This window comes from Carassius carassius, chromosome 27 (assembly GCF_963082965.1).
Source record: "Carassius carassius chromosome 27, fCarCar2.1, whole genome shotgun sequence".
NCBI lineage: Eukaryota > Metazoa > Chordata > Actinopteri > Cypriniformes > Cyprinidae > Carassius > Carassius carassius.
The window spans coordinates 5,459,667-5,476,053 of record NC_081781.1 but is presented as its reverse complement, the minus strand read 5'-3'; the positions used below and the strand labels follow the sequence as shown (position 1 = coordinate 5,476,053).

General features: G+C 37.1%; 3 protein-coding genes across 6 annotated transcripts in view; 1 reads left to right on the top strand and 2 right to left on the bottom strand.

Moving 5' to 3' along the window:
• The window catches only part of LOC132106525 (dehydrodolichyl diphosphate synthase complex subunit nus1), a 314,847-nt gene that overhangs the window by 180,579 nt on the left and 117,881 nt on the right, over nucleotides 1–16,387 (bottom strand). The gene's annotated exons all lie outside the window — the stretch shown is intronic.
• Nucleotides 1–16,387, top strand: part of cep85l (centrosomal protein 85, like) — a 62,860-nt gene that overhangs the window by 32,388 nt on the left and 14,085 nt on the right. The window lies entirely within an intron of this gene.
• Nucleotides 671–10,875, bottom strand: pln (phospholamban). 2 transcript variants are annotated; one of them, XM_059512279.1, is made up of 3 exons: nucleotides 10,852–10,875; nucleotides 3,605–3,916; nucleotides 671–1,867 (listed from the first exon to the last, which is right to left on the bottom strand). In XM_059512279.1, exons 1-3 carry the CDS (start codon nucleotides 10,854–10,856, stop codon nucleotides 1,849–1,851), a joined length of 336 nt encoding a protein of 111 aa, XP_059368262.1. In that variant the 5' UTR covers nucleotides 10,857–10,875; the 3' UTR covers nucleotides 671–1,848. The 2 variants fall into 2 exon arrangements, with proteins under 2 accessions (XP_059368262.1, XP_059368263.1); XM_059512280.1 differs by lacking the exon at nucleotides 10,852–10,875 and adding an exon at nucleotides 9,127–9,275.

Below are 16,387 nucleotides of genomic sequence, written 5' to 3'. Positions count from 1 at the left end.
TTACAACTATGCAACTTGTGTTTAAGAGATGTTTCTGATTACATCCACACCAGTGATATTTTAGTATTGATTATAAACTGTTATAGCATTTATTAATTATTACTACTCATTATTAGATTAATTCTTTTGTTCATTTCATTTCAGGTTTTATTTTTTGTCACACTTTTGTCATTTTTATCTTTTATGCATATAAAATGAGAATTACATTTATTGTGCTAATGACCAGAATGTCTTAAATGCTGATGAGTTTGAACTTTTATTGACCTTTCTATTGAAATTAATGCTATAAAACCACTGTGTAACTTTCGAATCAGGTATATTGTCTAAAAACTGTGTTACTTACTAGAATGGAGCCTGGTAGTTGGAAGGGTTGAAGAGTAAGATGGATTTTTGACGTCAAACGATAATAAAAGTGATTTCTGAGACAAAACAAGGTTATTATTGAAATAATGTGCACGGTTCAATCATGCACAATATGACCATGAGCATGCATTAAGAAAGTATTAGTGATTTCGTGTTGATTATGGTCTCCCGTGCCTGGTGTCTATTTTTAGTAAAGACCCAGTGTTTGTTCTAAATGGACTCTGCAGGACTTCAGTATTTGCTGATATCTTTGATATTCTTTTTCATTTACTCAAAATGTCTTATTCAGCTCACAAAAAGACACATATTTTATCAGTGTAAGTGTTTTTATTCGCAGCACTTGCTTTCATTGTCTTATTCCTCAAGTGCCTGCAGTGCACAGTAACTCCTTCCCATTTATGAGTACAAGTATTTCATAAATATATTCACACAGATTTTGACAAGAGCTTATTGGTTGCAGAAAAATAATATAGAAAGAGTAAATTGATTATTTAATAGGCAAACCAGTGCATATCCTTTTTAAAACATGACTTTTTTTTTTGCAGGTAAAATATAGATTTTTACAAATTGTGTGTGTCATGTAATTTTAGTGCTCATCTATATTGTCATGTACTTGAATCCAAACCTGCTGTTCACAGAAAAAGATCTAATTTTGATCTATACCCATGGTTATGGAATTTTGTTGTTGTTTTTGAGCAGTAAGAGGCAGCAACCACTAGAAGGCGCAGTGACACTGGTTTTAACGCCTCAGGTTTTTTTTTTTTTTTGTAAATATGTAGCAGCATTTTTTATCGACTATCAAGTTTTGAATTTTTTTATAATGTTTTTTTTTTTTTTTTTTGAGTGATGCAGTGGAAATCATTTTTTGCATTTACCTTACTCCTCCATTAACCTCTAGCAAAGCGTGTATCATAAGCTAAAGTTGTTAACTGATATTTTTAACACCAGGCTTTCATAACGTCCCTACTATCTGATTCAAATGAGTGAAATATGTGCCCTGAGAAATAATAAAAGTCTCTGTGACAGTGAAAAATATATAGAGAGAGAAAAATAGAGAGAGAGAAAGGGGAAAAGTCTACACAGGAAAACTAGCCAATCAAACATTCCCTGCCTGTCAGTCATTTCGCAAAGGATCATCAGGTGTGTTGTTGAAGTGAGAAAAAGTTTAGAAGTCAGTCTGATGTCATATTAGGAACCTAAAACTGGTTATGGAGGTGGAAAGAGTAGGAGTCTCTGAAACATACGTCCCTCTTGTTTCTGGCCATGTCGGGTCAGATGAGCTTGACCAGAATCAGCATGAGCAGTAGAGCCACTACAATAAGCAGGAAGTTGAGCAGCAGGTTTATCCCTCGGTTATTGATCAGATCCATAGTGATGGGATGAAGATTTCCTGGGCTGTTCGGCCGTGTGGAAGTGTATCCGAGTGGAGGTTCTTCTTGTTTGCCGGTGAACAGGAGGATGAGCAGGTTACATCACGCTGGTCTCTCACATGCCGTGGAAAGAGCTAAACATGATTGACAGACTGACATGAGCTTTTCTGATAAGACAGAGTCATATAAACAGACAATAACTGGTTCTCTTAGCTTCCTGTGACTTTATCAGTGAAATACTGGTGTGGATCATTTAACTGAATTAGTACAGTGGGAGTATCAGTCAAAAACAGAAACGGCACACTTTTTTATGGCACACAAGTGATCATACAATGGTTTTATTGAGCAAGTGTTTTTCAGTTTGGCACAGTGTGTAACAGAAGACGTGGCTCACAGGTGACATGCAGTGACAGGATACTGGGGAGAGTGACGGACACATGGAGAGACGCATGCATGCAGCATAAGTTCATTCAGTTCTTCAAATCACCCCAGAAAATGGAGCACCAATCCTATTTTAGCTGATTTAACTCATTTCTAATCAGTTGATTGTACAGTATTGTACAAAGGTCTGGGGTCATTAAGATTTAAACCACCTTATGAGCACCAAAGCTGCATTTATTTGATGAGAAATACAGTAGTAATGGGAAAAAGTGTTATTATTAAAAATAACAGTTTTCTATATTAATATAATCGAAAATGTTTTTTATTCCTGTGACACAAAGCTGAATTTTCTGCATCATTACTCCATTCTGCAGTGTCACATCTTTCTAACATGCTGATTTCATTAATATTATCAGTGTTCAATAGTTGTGCTGCTTAATATTTTTTGTGGAAACTGCAATACATATTTTTTTTTAGCTTTTTTCTGACATTATAAATGTCTTCAATTCATTGCATCTGTGCTGAACAGACGTTTTCACGTCTTTAAAAAAAAATAGAAACAGAACTTACTAACCCCAGACTTTTGAAAAGCAATTTAACTATTTTAGTCTGTATCAAATTAAATATGTGACCCTGGACTACAAAACCAGTCTTAAGTCGCTGGGGATATTTTGTAGCAATAGCCAAAATAAATTATACATGGGTGAAAATGATATGTTCCATGAAGATATTTTGTAAATTTCCTACAGTAAGAATATTAAAACTTCATTTTTGATTAATGATATGCATGCTAAGAACTTATTTTGTACAGCTTTAAAGGCGATTTTCTCAGTATTTAGATTTTTGTGCACCCTCAGATTCCAGACTTTCAAATAGTTGTATCTCGGCCAAATATTGTCCTATCCTAACAAACCATACATCAGTCGAAAGCTTATTTATCCAGATCATTCAGATGATGTATAAATCTCAATTTTAAATAAATTGACCCTTATGACTGGTTTTGTGGTCCAGGGTCACATGTTTAATTGTACTCATTATTTATATTTACTTTATTAAGTTTGGCTCATCCGCTGTCTTGGATTTACTTTTCAAAATGGCACAATTCATTATTTAATTTGGCTTTTCTGCTTAGGATACATGTGATGCTGCCTTAACATTTGGCCCAAATTAAATCAAATAATATAATTCAATTTTGTGTGACATTATCAGACATATTGGCATTTTAATCATCTGACTGTCTAGTTATTGATGTTGGCAACATCCACTAAAAACCCCTGTTGTTTAACCACTAGTTTATATCAGTATTGCCTTTTTGTGTTACTCTGAATGTGATATTTACAAACAAAATGTTTAGACACAAATCATGCAACTACTCAAAACCCTAAAATAATAAATAGCCCCGCCCATCCCACCCCTCAACACGATTGGCCCCTATGTACAGTCCTTCTCCCTCATTGGCTAGAGGGAAACCTGTGTCCCCTCCCGCTCACATTAGCAAGACAATGATGTAGATGAGCAGCAGGCAGATGAGGATGAGGCAGAAGTTGACGAAGAGCTCCTGCATGTTTTGCTTGGCCTGCTGGGGGACCTCCATGGTGGACGCCCGGCGGATGGCCGCCCGTGTGATGTGCTGCACTTTCTCCATGTTGAGGCGTGGTGGGTGAGACGGATTAGTGCAGAGAGAGGGGAGAGGTGTGGAGGAGAGAGGAAGAAAGATGGCAGTACCACGAGGTGGAGTGGAGAGCCGCGTGAGGAGGAAGCAGTGCTGGTTTTCGCGGTGATGGAGGACGTGATCTGGTTGGCTGAGGGAAAGGAGCAGGAGATGAAAGCGTGAATGTGCATGCAGATTCACAAGAGTCATGCAGGTTTGGTAGATGATTCGGAAGATTTTGACACCATCTAGCATCCTTAAAGTGATAGTTCATCCAAAAATGAAAGATATATCATCATTTACTCACCTTCATGTCGTTTCAAACCTGTTTGACTGACTTCCTCTGCAGAACACAAGAGATGATATTTTGAAGACATTGGGGTCCATAAACCATGGACCTCTGAATATCTTATTTTGTGTTCTGTGGAATGGATAAAGTAACTGATTAAGTATAATCTGAATTCCATAAATTCAAAAGTAATCTAAAAGTAGTCTGATTCTATTATCTAAAATGTTTAATGTAATGGATTACGTTAGGTACTAATTACTATTTTTGCCATGTAATTTGGAATCAGTAACCGAATAAAATTTGTACGTAATTGTAAAAAGTAATTTTTTGGGGGGAACTATCACTTTAAAGGTCATTTCACATGATTAGCATTATAGAAATGTATTCAATAGAAATGTAAAAGGCCACTTGGACTTTCACATGTTTTTAAGATGTAGCAAGAAATTGTACCAAACATGTACCAATTTGAACTTGGTACATGAAAAAGGTTGATTGTTTCAATACATCAAAAAGATTCACTAAATATTAAAGAATGACTATGTACTATGACTAAAAAGAAATACACTGAATTATGGTGCATTAACATCATGTCTATGCCCTAAATAGTTAAGTTTCAGATGTGTCACCAAAAAGAAAGATGCTTGACGTGTTCCTAAAATGAAAACCCCTGGAGTCTCGGTTCCTCTGGGTTCTTCGTTCAGAGTGGATTTTACAGTCTTACTCTCTCTTAGATTCACTTTTACAAAACCTTGGTCTATCATACTTTGAATGCAACTTCATTAACCTATTATTATTATTATTATTATTATTAACGCTTGCAAAATGAGAATCTGGCAGCACATATTGTGTGTTTATATAACTGTCTTTGCGGTGTAGGAGTGAGTCTATTTTTCTTTTCATTACCCCGTCTTGGCTCTGAGTAAATAAAAAGAGGCGGCTTCAGAAAGACGTTTTATATTGGTGATTTTACATGTGTACAAAACAGCCTAAATTAGGATTTAGCACTTCGCCTCCAGAAAGATTAGATGAAGCCCTATTTTCACTGAAAGATAAATTGGCCTTGATTATAAATCTTTGCGTATTAGCCTTGTTCTCGTCTTAGAAGAGCTTATCTCGCTCATTCAGACTGCTGCTCATTCCTGTCTCTTCAGATCTGTGGGAGTTCTGTCTTACGAGTGCATTCGGAAGCATCATGGACGCAGAAGCACCTCTGACCTGTGTTCTCTGTGGCCGCTGTGTTGCATTATCTGCTTCGCCCACAGTAAGGTTATTCTTAGGAATGACTTTTGGTGGTCGCAATATTCCATTGAAACCGTGGCAAGGACTTACCCGGAATCCCTCAGGAGCCGGACTCTAATTTACTAAGTACAACTTATCACCAAGAGAGTCATGAAGGCCTGGGATGATGTTGTCGTTGGATATGTAGGCTGTGACAACTTTAGCCTAATGGGAAACAGGATGTGTAGGATTGGTTGTTTTTGTAGTGACCTGCATGATCGTGCTTGAAAGAAACCTGTTCCTTTGCAACAACTTATAAAGACATAAAACAGGCCTTTAATGGCGTGCATGGTATTTTCAACTATTTATGCATTTCCACAATTTATGTTGTTTAAATGGCTTCTTGACAGGAAAAGTATGTAGGCCTACTTCTTGTTTTAGTCTGTTCCACTTTAAATTAGAGATGGGTCACTGTTGTTAACTACAACAACTGACTTATATGTTAGTCAGGTTGACTAGTTTTGGATTTAGCATTTTCTTTTTCTATTAATATTTTTAGCTGCTACATCAATTCACCTGCTTTCAGTGTGTGGATTTTTAGCTGTTTACTTTGTTTTGAACATTTCACACTATGAACATTGGGTTTTTAAGCTGATTTACATTTGAAGTCAATTTAAAACTTGTCTTACAACACAACAATCCTAATCTTGTATACGCCCCCTAAAAATGCACCCAACTGGAGTCACGTACAGCCAACCCCAGGCTAAATAAACGCCTCCAAAAATGTGAATATCAGGACTGGAAGAATGGATATAACTGATAAAATCCGAAAAGGTCATGGGGAAAAAAAGTGATTGCAATTTGTGTAGTCAACATTTTTCTTATGTATTCTCTCTTCTAAATACTGGTGGGTGATATGACCAAAATCTTATATCATGGTATGAGTCATATTATTTCATGGTAATATCACAATATAGTTCTTTTTGCTTTAAATAAGTCTTTATGATATCTGAATTGAAAAAAAAAAGTCAAAAACAGCTCACTGAAGACGAGTAAACAGTCAGCGATTGAGTAAGAATTGAAAACTAATTACAAGCAATAGGACAAAAACTACAATAAAATAAATCAATAAGAAATGCTACATAAATTGTATAAAGTATAATCAAATGTATGACATCACTACATATTTTTCACTGTGTAAATTAAATATATATTTCTTCTTATTAAAGCTACAAAAGTCAAGAGCACTGAGAGATTTTCTCTCTTCCGTTGTTTGATCAGCATAAAAAGACAGAAAGCGGGAATATTAGACTGCTGTCACTTTAAGAGCTGCCCAGATCCAAAATACCGTTACACGTGTTTTCTTCCTGAGCTGTTTGATTTCAATTAAAAACTACATTTCTGTGTTTACAAGGACACATTTTGACACATAAAAGTGTGTGTATTTAACCTTTCAATGACTAAAGCAGCAAAAAAAAAACCTCAACGTTCAATACTCCCACCCACACTCCATGACAGTGCTCAGAAAGAGCACGAGAATATAGCGAAATAAGTTCTCTTTTGCTGCTGATTGTATTTCAATGGCTTAAAATCACTTGTTTTTAAACCTCTATTTAAACTCTTTTTAAAACCTCTTTTTAAACTAGTGCTTAAAAATGCAAATTCCACGGTTGACAAATTCCTAGCTGATAATTGTGTCTACTAGTATATCGGCCAACCCTAGTTCTAATTATTTTATTAGAAATTTCTCTGTAACCTTTTTTCTGTTCTTTATGCAATGTTTTGTAAAATCCTTATCACAAACAACTAGAATTTTTTTTTGTAATAGAAGTCTTAACAGTCTCAACTTGAAAAGCCATGTTTTTTTTAGCGGAATGATTGACACTAAGCTACAGAAAAGTAGAACCCACACTTCCCCACCGCTTGTTTTCATAGTGATTCTTGAGTCCAGCTGACCGATGTCACTGAACAAAGATGTTAAGTGTACGAGTGACTGACAGTGAAGCCTGGAGTTGAGCAGTCCATTCAGGCGCCCATCGCAGGCCACATGTGACACAGAGGAGATAAACCCGCTGCTGGTGACGACAGGCTTTGGAGAGATGTTTGTCAACACAACAGGGCACCAGAATTCCAGCACCCTAGTTAGCTAGTCAGGAGTCATGTCCGCCTTCACCGCTGGGACTGATAAGATCATTAACAATCTCCTTAGGAGGGTATCAAGCAGGTCATATGTTTAAGAGACCCTTCCTCATATGGCTATTCTGAGCAGATTTCTGTCAACTCTCTCAAGCCATCTTTTGGCAAAAAATGTCAACTCATCTGCACTGAAATGCACAGAGAGAGCCAAGAAAGTTGTGAAAAAATAAAAAAAAGCAGAGCAAAAATAAGATGGAATCGCACCGAAGAAGGAAATCATCTGAAAGGCTGGCCCGGAGATTTCCCAAGCCTCTACATGTTTATGTGCATATTTTTTACTCTCTGCTGTACAAATAAGTCGAGGTGAGGCAGAGCGAGTGCACTCAGTTGGCCTCAATGCTGAACTTTCCATGATGGCATTGTGGAGCAATGCAGTGGGGTTTTTTGTGGCTTGGTGACGCCTCTGAGGGCATGACTCTTAACAGGTAGGCCAGTGCCTGTTGAACTGGCATGAGGACAAACATTTCTGGACATGCACACAAAGGCTGTGCTGATAGAGTCACATATTGATATTTAATATTTCACTTTATTGCTTTGAAGCTTCAGATCTTTTAGATATTGTATTAATAATATAATTTCTTGCAGTTCAGTTTTTGAAGAAGGTGACACTCTTGTGGAGATGCAATTCTGGACACAAGTGAAGCAAATCAGTTTAAAAGTCATACAGCAGATGCATTCTCTCACTGAGAGAATTTCACATTTACTGCAGTTTCATTTGCAGTACAGTTATGAAAAAACTTTCAACTTATAAACGTAAGTTCATTTGAAGCCTTAAACTTTTACAGTTTAGATAATTAACAATTTAACTTAAATTACATTAAACTGACTTTACAAAACCAAGTTGAATTTCATATAACTAGCAGAATAATAAGGCAGTTGCTACAAATGTTAGCACAAATACATATAACATATATACTTTTTGTGCAAGCATCATCATTTTTATTGTTTTGATATTTGCCTGTCTTTTGCGAGCACAATTGGATGCGTGCAACCTTTGGTGTGGTTCCTGCTTTAACACTCTTCTGTATTCAGTTAACCTTTCCTCCTCTGCAGGGCCGCAGTGAATGCAGTGCAAATGTGGGGTGTTGTGTATAGGATGTTGTGTATATCCCCGATTTGTGTCGGGAGAAGAATGAACTGGCTTGCTGTTTATCGTGGGCACATATAGCGGAGCTCAGAAAGACCAGCGGACAGACCCAAACATCAAAACTCGGATTAACCTCTGACTCTGTGCATTCGGACACGTCGTCCACTGCTGTGTAAAGTTATAAATATAAAATACAAAGGGTAACTGTATCACAAAAAAATGATTAACTGCATTGTTGCTTGTGGAAAAGCTTATGCACGTAGCTTTCAGTGGTAAATAACCTCGTCAACTAATTAATATTAATAAAGCACCTTGAATTTAGGCTGGTTTTGGATAAAACAGACTCCATTCTCTTTTTTTTTCACAGGTGCATTTTTAAGTCAAACTGTTTTTAACTTGACACAGCATCCTTAAAATCCTATGTTTAGGAAAAGATTCTCATCAAACAGCACTAGACACAATAGTCAAATGTGGTAACTGTCATGGATAAAATCTAGATAAATAAATCTTTGACGACTAGACAACCATCGTGGGCCATCCTGAAACTGATATACAAGAAAAAGTTACCTACCTAAATCTGTAGATGGAGAGTATTGGGGTTCAGTCCTGTTGCTCTGGTTTTAGAGGAAAGGAGGGTCTGTGGAAACAATGTTGAGTTCGAAAGTTTATGGCAGAAAAAGTGGAGGGGTGGAGTAGAGGTGGAGAGAGAAAAGAAAGAGATGCGTAGGAGGGGTCTGAGCTCTCGCTTTCTTTCTCTCATTTTTTATTTGGAAGCAGATTTACAAGCCTTTATCCTTACATAAGCATAGCATACCAAAATGAGGATTTATTGGACAGTGTTTATACAATTATTTATTTATAAAATCTTTAATTGGAAGCAAAATTAAAATAAATGTATCCAGGTTTAAAATAATATTTTAAATTGATATATATATATATATTAGTTGATATAGTATTGATATTATTACTGTATTTATTTCTATTATATTTGTTTTGTCAGATTTTACACTGAGGGCTAATGAAGGTTTAAATTACATGAAAACAATTTAAATAAACTTATTTTATGTATATACTGATTCATTTGAATCACTATAATCCTACTTACATTTGAATGGACATGAATTAAGTTTGCATATATGAAAATTTATAAAATTAACTGTCCCCTGGGAAAAAGCTTTTAACTTTAAAAAAACATTAATTAATTTTTTACTTACTTATAATGTAAGATATTATGGGCCTTGCCTAAATGTTAAAAAATTGTGCATTTATATTAAGTGACATATTTTGCTAAGCTTTTCCCTGCTGCATGTAACAAGTAGGCTTGTGAGGATCTAAACAAGCCAAACAGAAATATTTGCAAACAATACTTGTGCTTAATATATTGTTTTTCTTGCTTTTGCATGCTTTTCCCCATTACTGAACCGTTCAGCCCTGGTTGAATTTACTCTGTAACTGTATCCGGCAGCTTCAGCCTCACTGGTGGATTAATGCAAATATTCTCTTGATGTTGCATGTGCTAAATGACCGGTTCCATTGAGATGATGATACCTATGTCCTAATAGACTATAACCATTTTCAACATGTGGTTTAAGACCCTGGGGGATCTGGGAACTTTCTTGCATATTTGAGCTTTTTTTCATCATTGAAAAACATCCCGAGTTCTCTTCCTTATATGGAGCTCTGTTCACTAGTCAGGGAAGCTCTAAGAGCTTGAAGAGGACATGAGGAATGGAGAGGGCATTATGATGGCATCTGATTTCAACGGAGCCTCCAGCCAATGCCAAACTGTTTTTGGTGAAGTCTGGATGACTGCCACTTGACCAAAGCAGCACCAATGTCTAAAAAGTCTTTAAAATGCACACTAGATTGCAAAGTTTGAGGGTTGTGTTGTTATAAAATGATGTCCATGAGGTTTTGCTGGTGAACACTACAGCTGTGTGTCTAAACCAGGTCTAATCAAGCATAAACCAATTATTTTAAGCAACTCCTTCATCTCATAGTTCCTCAGATCTTTCTGAATGTGCATAGCGTGCTAGTTCTTCTCACTACAATAATCCCAATGCAACAAGACATCGTTTGTGCCATTCGGCTCGGTAGACATGCTGTTCTTTTTGGAAAAGTAGGAGGTTAGTCCACTCTGGTGACCTTGTCCAGCGTACTGCGTTTACAGAGTGTTTATGGCGTGTAAATGCCCGGTTGCCATGCACATGAATACACATTGTCTGTTCACCTGTCCCATGCCCTCTGGCCAGTGCTGGAAAGTTTGCTTGTTAGGTGCAATATATCCATGTCTCACCTCATTGTTCAGCTTAGCACACCCGCTCCCAGGATTCAACAGCTGTCACCAGAACACACACACCGAGGTGCCTTTGGGTTGTGACAGAGTGTGTGTGTATACAGTGACCCTCAAAAGGTATTCGGACACTCGAGTGACACTTAACATGTCTAAATGCCATTTCATTAAGTGGCATCTGTAAACAAATGCTGCTTGAGATTTTCTCAGAATTAACTTTCTAAATTGCTATTTAATAGCATGTACTTTTAACTGGAGCCACAGTGATTTTAAGTGGATGTATGAAGTCATTCCTCCTCAAATTCACACAGGTGTTGAAGTGTCCAAATAGGTTGCGTTTGGTTTTCATTTTGAACAATGTTTTTTTTATCATTTAAAACCTAAAAAATCTATCGGAAAAAGAAATATTCTTAAGTGTGTTTGTCTTTTTTTCAAATAGATATCACTTGGCTTGATATTTTGTTACTAAATCTTATCTACAGTACGTCTATGCAATAAAGTTTTTAAGTGACCAAATTATATTACTATTATTATTATTATATATATATATATATATATATATATATATATATTTTTTTTTTTTTTTTTTTTTTTTTTTTAAACAATGCACAAAGAAAACGTGAAGTAAATTTCAAAAATAAACAGCAAGTAACACTGAATTAAACATGACATTCTGAAGTAGAAACGCTAAAATAGTACTTTATTGTAAAATGTACACTAGTAATATTTGTTATATTAACATCTTCAAAAAAATTTAAACTTTAATAAATTATATTTTTTCTTTCAAATAAATATTGTTATTATGCTATAATAGTTTTGTAGCCCAATTTAATGCAATGACATTCATACAATAAGTACTGTATTCTGTATGTGTGTGTGTGTGTGTTTGTGTTGCTCAAAAAAATTTTGTTTTTTTTTTATTACCGTATTTTTCGGACTATAAGCCGCACTTGAGTATAAGTCGCATCATTCCAAAAATACATCATGACGAGGAAAAAAACATATATAAGTCGCACTGGACTATAAGTCGCATTTATTTAGACCCAAGAACCAGGAGAAAACATTACCGTCTACAGCCGCGAGAGGGCGCTCTATGTTTTCAGTGTTCTCTACAGGAGCACTGAGCAGCATAGAGCGCCCTCTGGCGGCTGTAGACGGTAATGTTTTTTGTTAGTTCATTTCTCTCGGTTCGTCAAATTAATTTTGATAAATAAGTTGCACCTGACTATAAGTCGCAGGACCAGCCAAACTATGAAAAAAAGTGCGACTTATAGTCCGGAAAATACGGTAAATATCACTTGGTTTGATATTTAGTCGCCTAATCCAATCCAGTTACATTCCTACAATAATTGTAGCTTAAATGTCAAAATAAGCTTTGTCTTTATTTTGAACAGTACATCTGTTGTTTTATCATTTAAAACCCCTAAAAATACCTTTTTAAGAAATGTTGCCTAAAAGGTGTGCTTCTAGTTTTTTTTCTTTTCAAGTAAATATCAGTTTGTTTAATATTTTTTTCTTAATCTAATGTAAAGAACAAAGCTTAAGTGTCAAAATAATTTTTGGGACACAGTATGTTCAAATTTATATGTTTGCACTGTTTATGTAGTGAGTATTCTGGATCTAGAATAGCTTGAAGCAAACCCAATATCACCTACCTGTTCTTAAAACCGACAGGTGATTCTTATATAACACACTGCTAAACTTCCGCTACATTACAAATGGCCACAGCACTGCCTTTATTGGCAATTCTGAGTACCGCCACCTCGACAGGAGCCAGCGTGTCTCCCTTGTGTTGTCCCAGAATGCCAAAAGGGTTGATGGACGGCTGTCTGGAGGGCCGTGGAGAAAGTGCAGTGGCAGGGTGTGATAGAGTTCAGGGAATTGGCACCAGATTAGCTGTGCAATGTGACAGAGTGAAACTGTTCAAGTGCTGTAGCCGAAAGGCATCAGACCTTTCCTGTGCTCATTGCTGCATTTTAGAGAGTGGATCTGACTTTTATACTGTTCACCAAAGGCATCCGTCCCCTGTGGAAAAATCCCTCATTCTAATTGCTACCAGACTAAGCTACATTTTTAGAAAATTTAGTCTTTACGTCTGAAATCAATGAAATCACCTCTTGAACGAAAATTTTTTTGTGTCTGTGAGGTTTTTATATATCACTATGGTGGGGCATTAGGACCCACGCAAACCACAGGGTCACGTTTCAATATGTGCACCTCTTCCTGGAAAATTGATCAAAAATATGTTCCTCTTTAGTGTGTCCTGCCCAAACTACTTGTTTCAATAGGAAATGCGCTGTCAGGTCATTTATTGTGGTGTTTAATGTGGATTTTGTTCATAGAGTTAATGTGGTAGTGGTAAATAATAGAATATGCAGGGGAGCTTTCTCCATTTTAAAATGAAGACCTATTCAAAGTTGTTGACTCGAGGCGAACAAGGACCAAAGGGAGTATAAAATTAAAGACGCAGCATTTTGCATTTTCTGGCCTCAGTCTTCTGTAATGAATGAGGTTCCTTCTTCAAGCAGCTGTTCCTATCTTAGACCGTTTAAATGGCTGCGTTGAAGGAGACAAACAGTGCCGTCAGGAGCTTTGAGGAGCAGGTGGGGGAACAAGTTAAGACAAACTTCTGACTCATAAAGCTTTTAGTTTATGTAACAGCATAAAATTAGGTAATTATTCCCACTAGTTGCCCACTAACCTTACTCTTTTCAGGACTTATCTGCTATAACGCATGTTTCACACTTACACATTTTGATGCCATAAAACCAGTACAGATACAATGACTTTAATCTCATAATGTTATGCCTTTATTCTCAATATGGCTACAACTTAATTCTCGTAATTTTGATTTTATTCTCAAAATATTATGCCTTTAATCTTGTAATCTTACATTTATTTTATTTTCGTTTGCGTGGCAATAAAACACTGTCGTAGATCTTGCCTGGGTGTTTACCTGCAGAATTGTATTTCATTGGGCTACCTGGTGGATATTGTATGAAGAACAACAATGTTTTGGAAAAAGTTCCTGCAGGGAGCTCCGTGGCCATGTGTGATTCTATCGGCGCCAGTAGTCTCGTGGTTAGTGTGCGACATACAGTGCATCTGCGCTAACGGTGACCTAAGTTTGATTACCGTCTCGAGGTCCTTTGCCGGTCCCACTCCCCACTCCCAGTGCTTTCCTGTCTGCTCTCTACTATCCTTTCAAATGAAGGCATAAAAAGGCCCAAAAATATAACTTAAAAAATGCGCTTTCTTAATGTCCACATCTGTGTAACAGCTTACATTTACGACAGATTTTTGGAGGCCTAGGGCCATAGTATCTTATGTAAGTGTAAAGGTCCTGGTCTTGATAGGAATTGCATGGTACTTCTGGCATTTGGTGACAACAGGAGACAAGCTGGTGGGGAATGACTGCTATGTCCTGGCTCCCATGCTCTCCAATCATCAACTTAAAGCCTTCTGGTCAGATTTATTCATTTACATTTACATTTATTCATTTAGCTGATGCTTTTTATCCAAAGCAACTTACAATTGCTATATATGTCAGAGGTCGCACGCCTCTGGAGCAACTAGGGGTTAAGTGTCTTGCTCAGGGACACATTGGTGTCTCACAGTGGATTCGAACCCGGGTCTCTCACACCACAGGCATGTGTCTTACCCACTGCGCCAACACCACCCCAGATGCATGGACACGTCACAGGCCATCATAGTAGTAAATGATAGTCAAATGTAGGGCTGGACGATTAATCGAAAAGTAATCGAAACCGAAATTTAGAACCTCTAACTGACGTAATTTTCCCATTTTGATTATTTCCTGTTAATACTTCCCCCTTAAAAGTGTGTGTAGCCACATGATTCTGCCAGTCAGTGGCATAAAAGCAAAACACGGAGGTGAACTTCAACACATAGTGATGGTGCGCGAGCGATGAGCCTTGAGTTTTCACTAAACTTTTGTCAGTTGTATTTGTTTTATGGTTTGGACGTTTAAGGGATTAGACGATCAGATGTGTATTATTATATCGAGCTACCATGTTCGCGCAGCTGCATTGTGGCACGAAAACTCATAGCTGTGAAGATCGCGCACACAGAGGAACGCAGTTCTCAGCGCTGTCCTGTGATTTATCACTAAAGTATCTTAGAATCTCAAAACCTATTATAGCATATTTTTCTACGTTTGAAGGAACTAGGTTATTTACAATCCCAGCTTCACAATAATATAGAGACGGTATGACTAATTCACACACGCAATCACTCGTACTGGTACTGTTTACCTTTAATCTTTATTTATCTCTTAAATCGAGCAATAATATGTAAAAAAAAATGTTACGAACATAGATAAAATAACTGCTGATAGTGAGCTATGATCGTTCTTTCAATAGGAAAAAATATCCCACCTTTAATAGTCGATCTCAACCGTCTGGCTGAGGCCAGTCTAAAAAGACGCTCAGGACAGTTGACAGAAAGCTGCTGCGTGTCGACACGAAAGCGTATAATTTTCACGTGTTATTAAGCCTTGCCACTTGCAAATGTAACCATTCAAACGACTTTAAAGCATTCAAACACAAGACCCGGAAAAGCTGAACTGGGTAGCTGGTTACTCGCGCGCTGTGCTCGGTGCGCACGCGGAGAGAGAGCCGCATCTCGCAGACAGCAACACTGAACCGACCTCTCGTTTGCAAAGTTCTCCTTTAAGTTCCACCTGCACCTCAACGAACAAAAACAAATCGCATTTCAAACAAACAGAAAAGGATGTGTAAGAGCACACTTCAACACTGCGGTGTTCAGGGCTCACACAGAGAGAGGCGTCTCAAAACATCTGAACACCGAATTTGGCTGTTTTTGCTCTTGTACCAACAAATACATTAAAAATATGTGAAAATACCAGTCTTGGATAGTATGTTTGAAAAAACTGTCAGTTATGTCTTAAGTTAAAGTAAAAAGTTGAGAAAAAAATTGTATGTGTATTATATTGGATGCATTCATTGTCTCTTAAAGTGACCGTGCCTTATTGGGACGTGGCGGGCATGTTAATGAACAAATAAACAGAACGAACATACAAATTAAACACTTTCAAACAGGGCCCAATAGTACAACCTGAACCGGGGCCCCGCAAACCCCAACTATGGCCCTGTTTACCTTACAAACCTTGTAAGTTAACTATGAGGGCAAAAAAACTAAACAGAAACAAAATAATCGTTCATCAATCGTAATCGAGGTAAAATGTTCAATTAATCGAGGTTTTGACTTTAGGCCATAATCGTCCAGCCCTAGTAAATGTGTGGGTTACATACATAATATGAAGTTATGCATAGAAATTATTGTTTCCCTTATGTGATGGTCATGATGTCTCTTCTATCATTAATCTTGAATTTCTTGCCCCAAAATTGACAATCTCCTTCCTGATTTGGGATTAGCAATAAGTGTTCTTTTGTTTCAATGTTGCAAGCTGTTCTTTTTAATAGTTGGTTGGTTAGGCTTTCTTCAGACTGGCTGGCACTGTCTTGTAGTCCTGGACATCTTTGTGGGATTTGGCTCT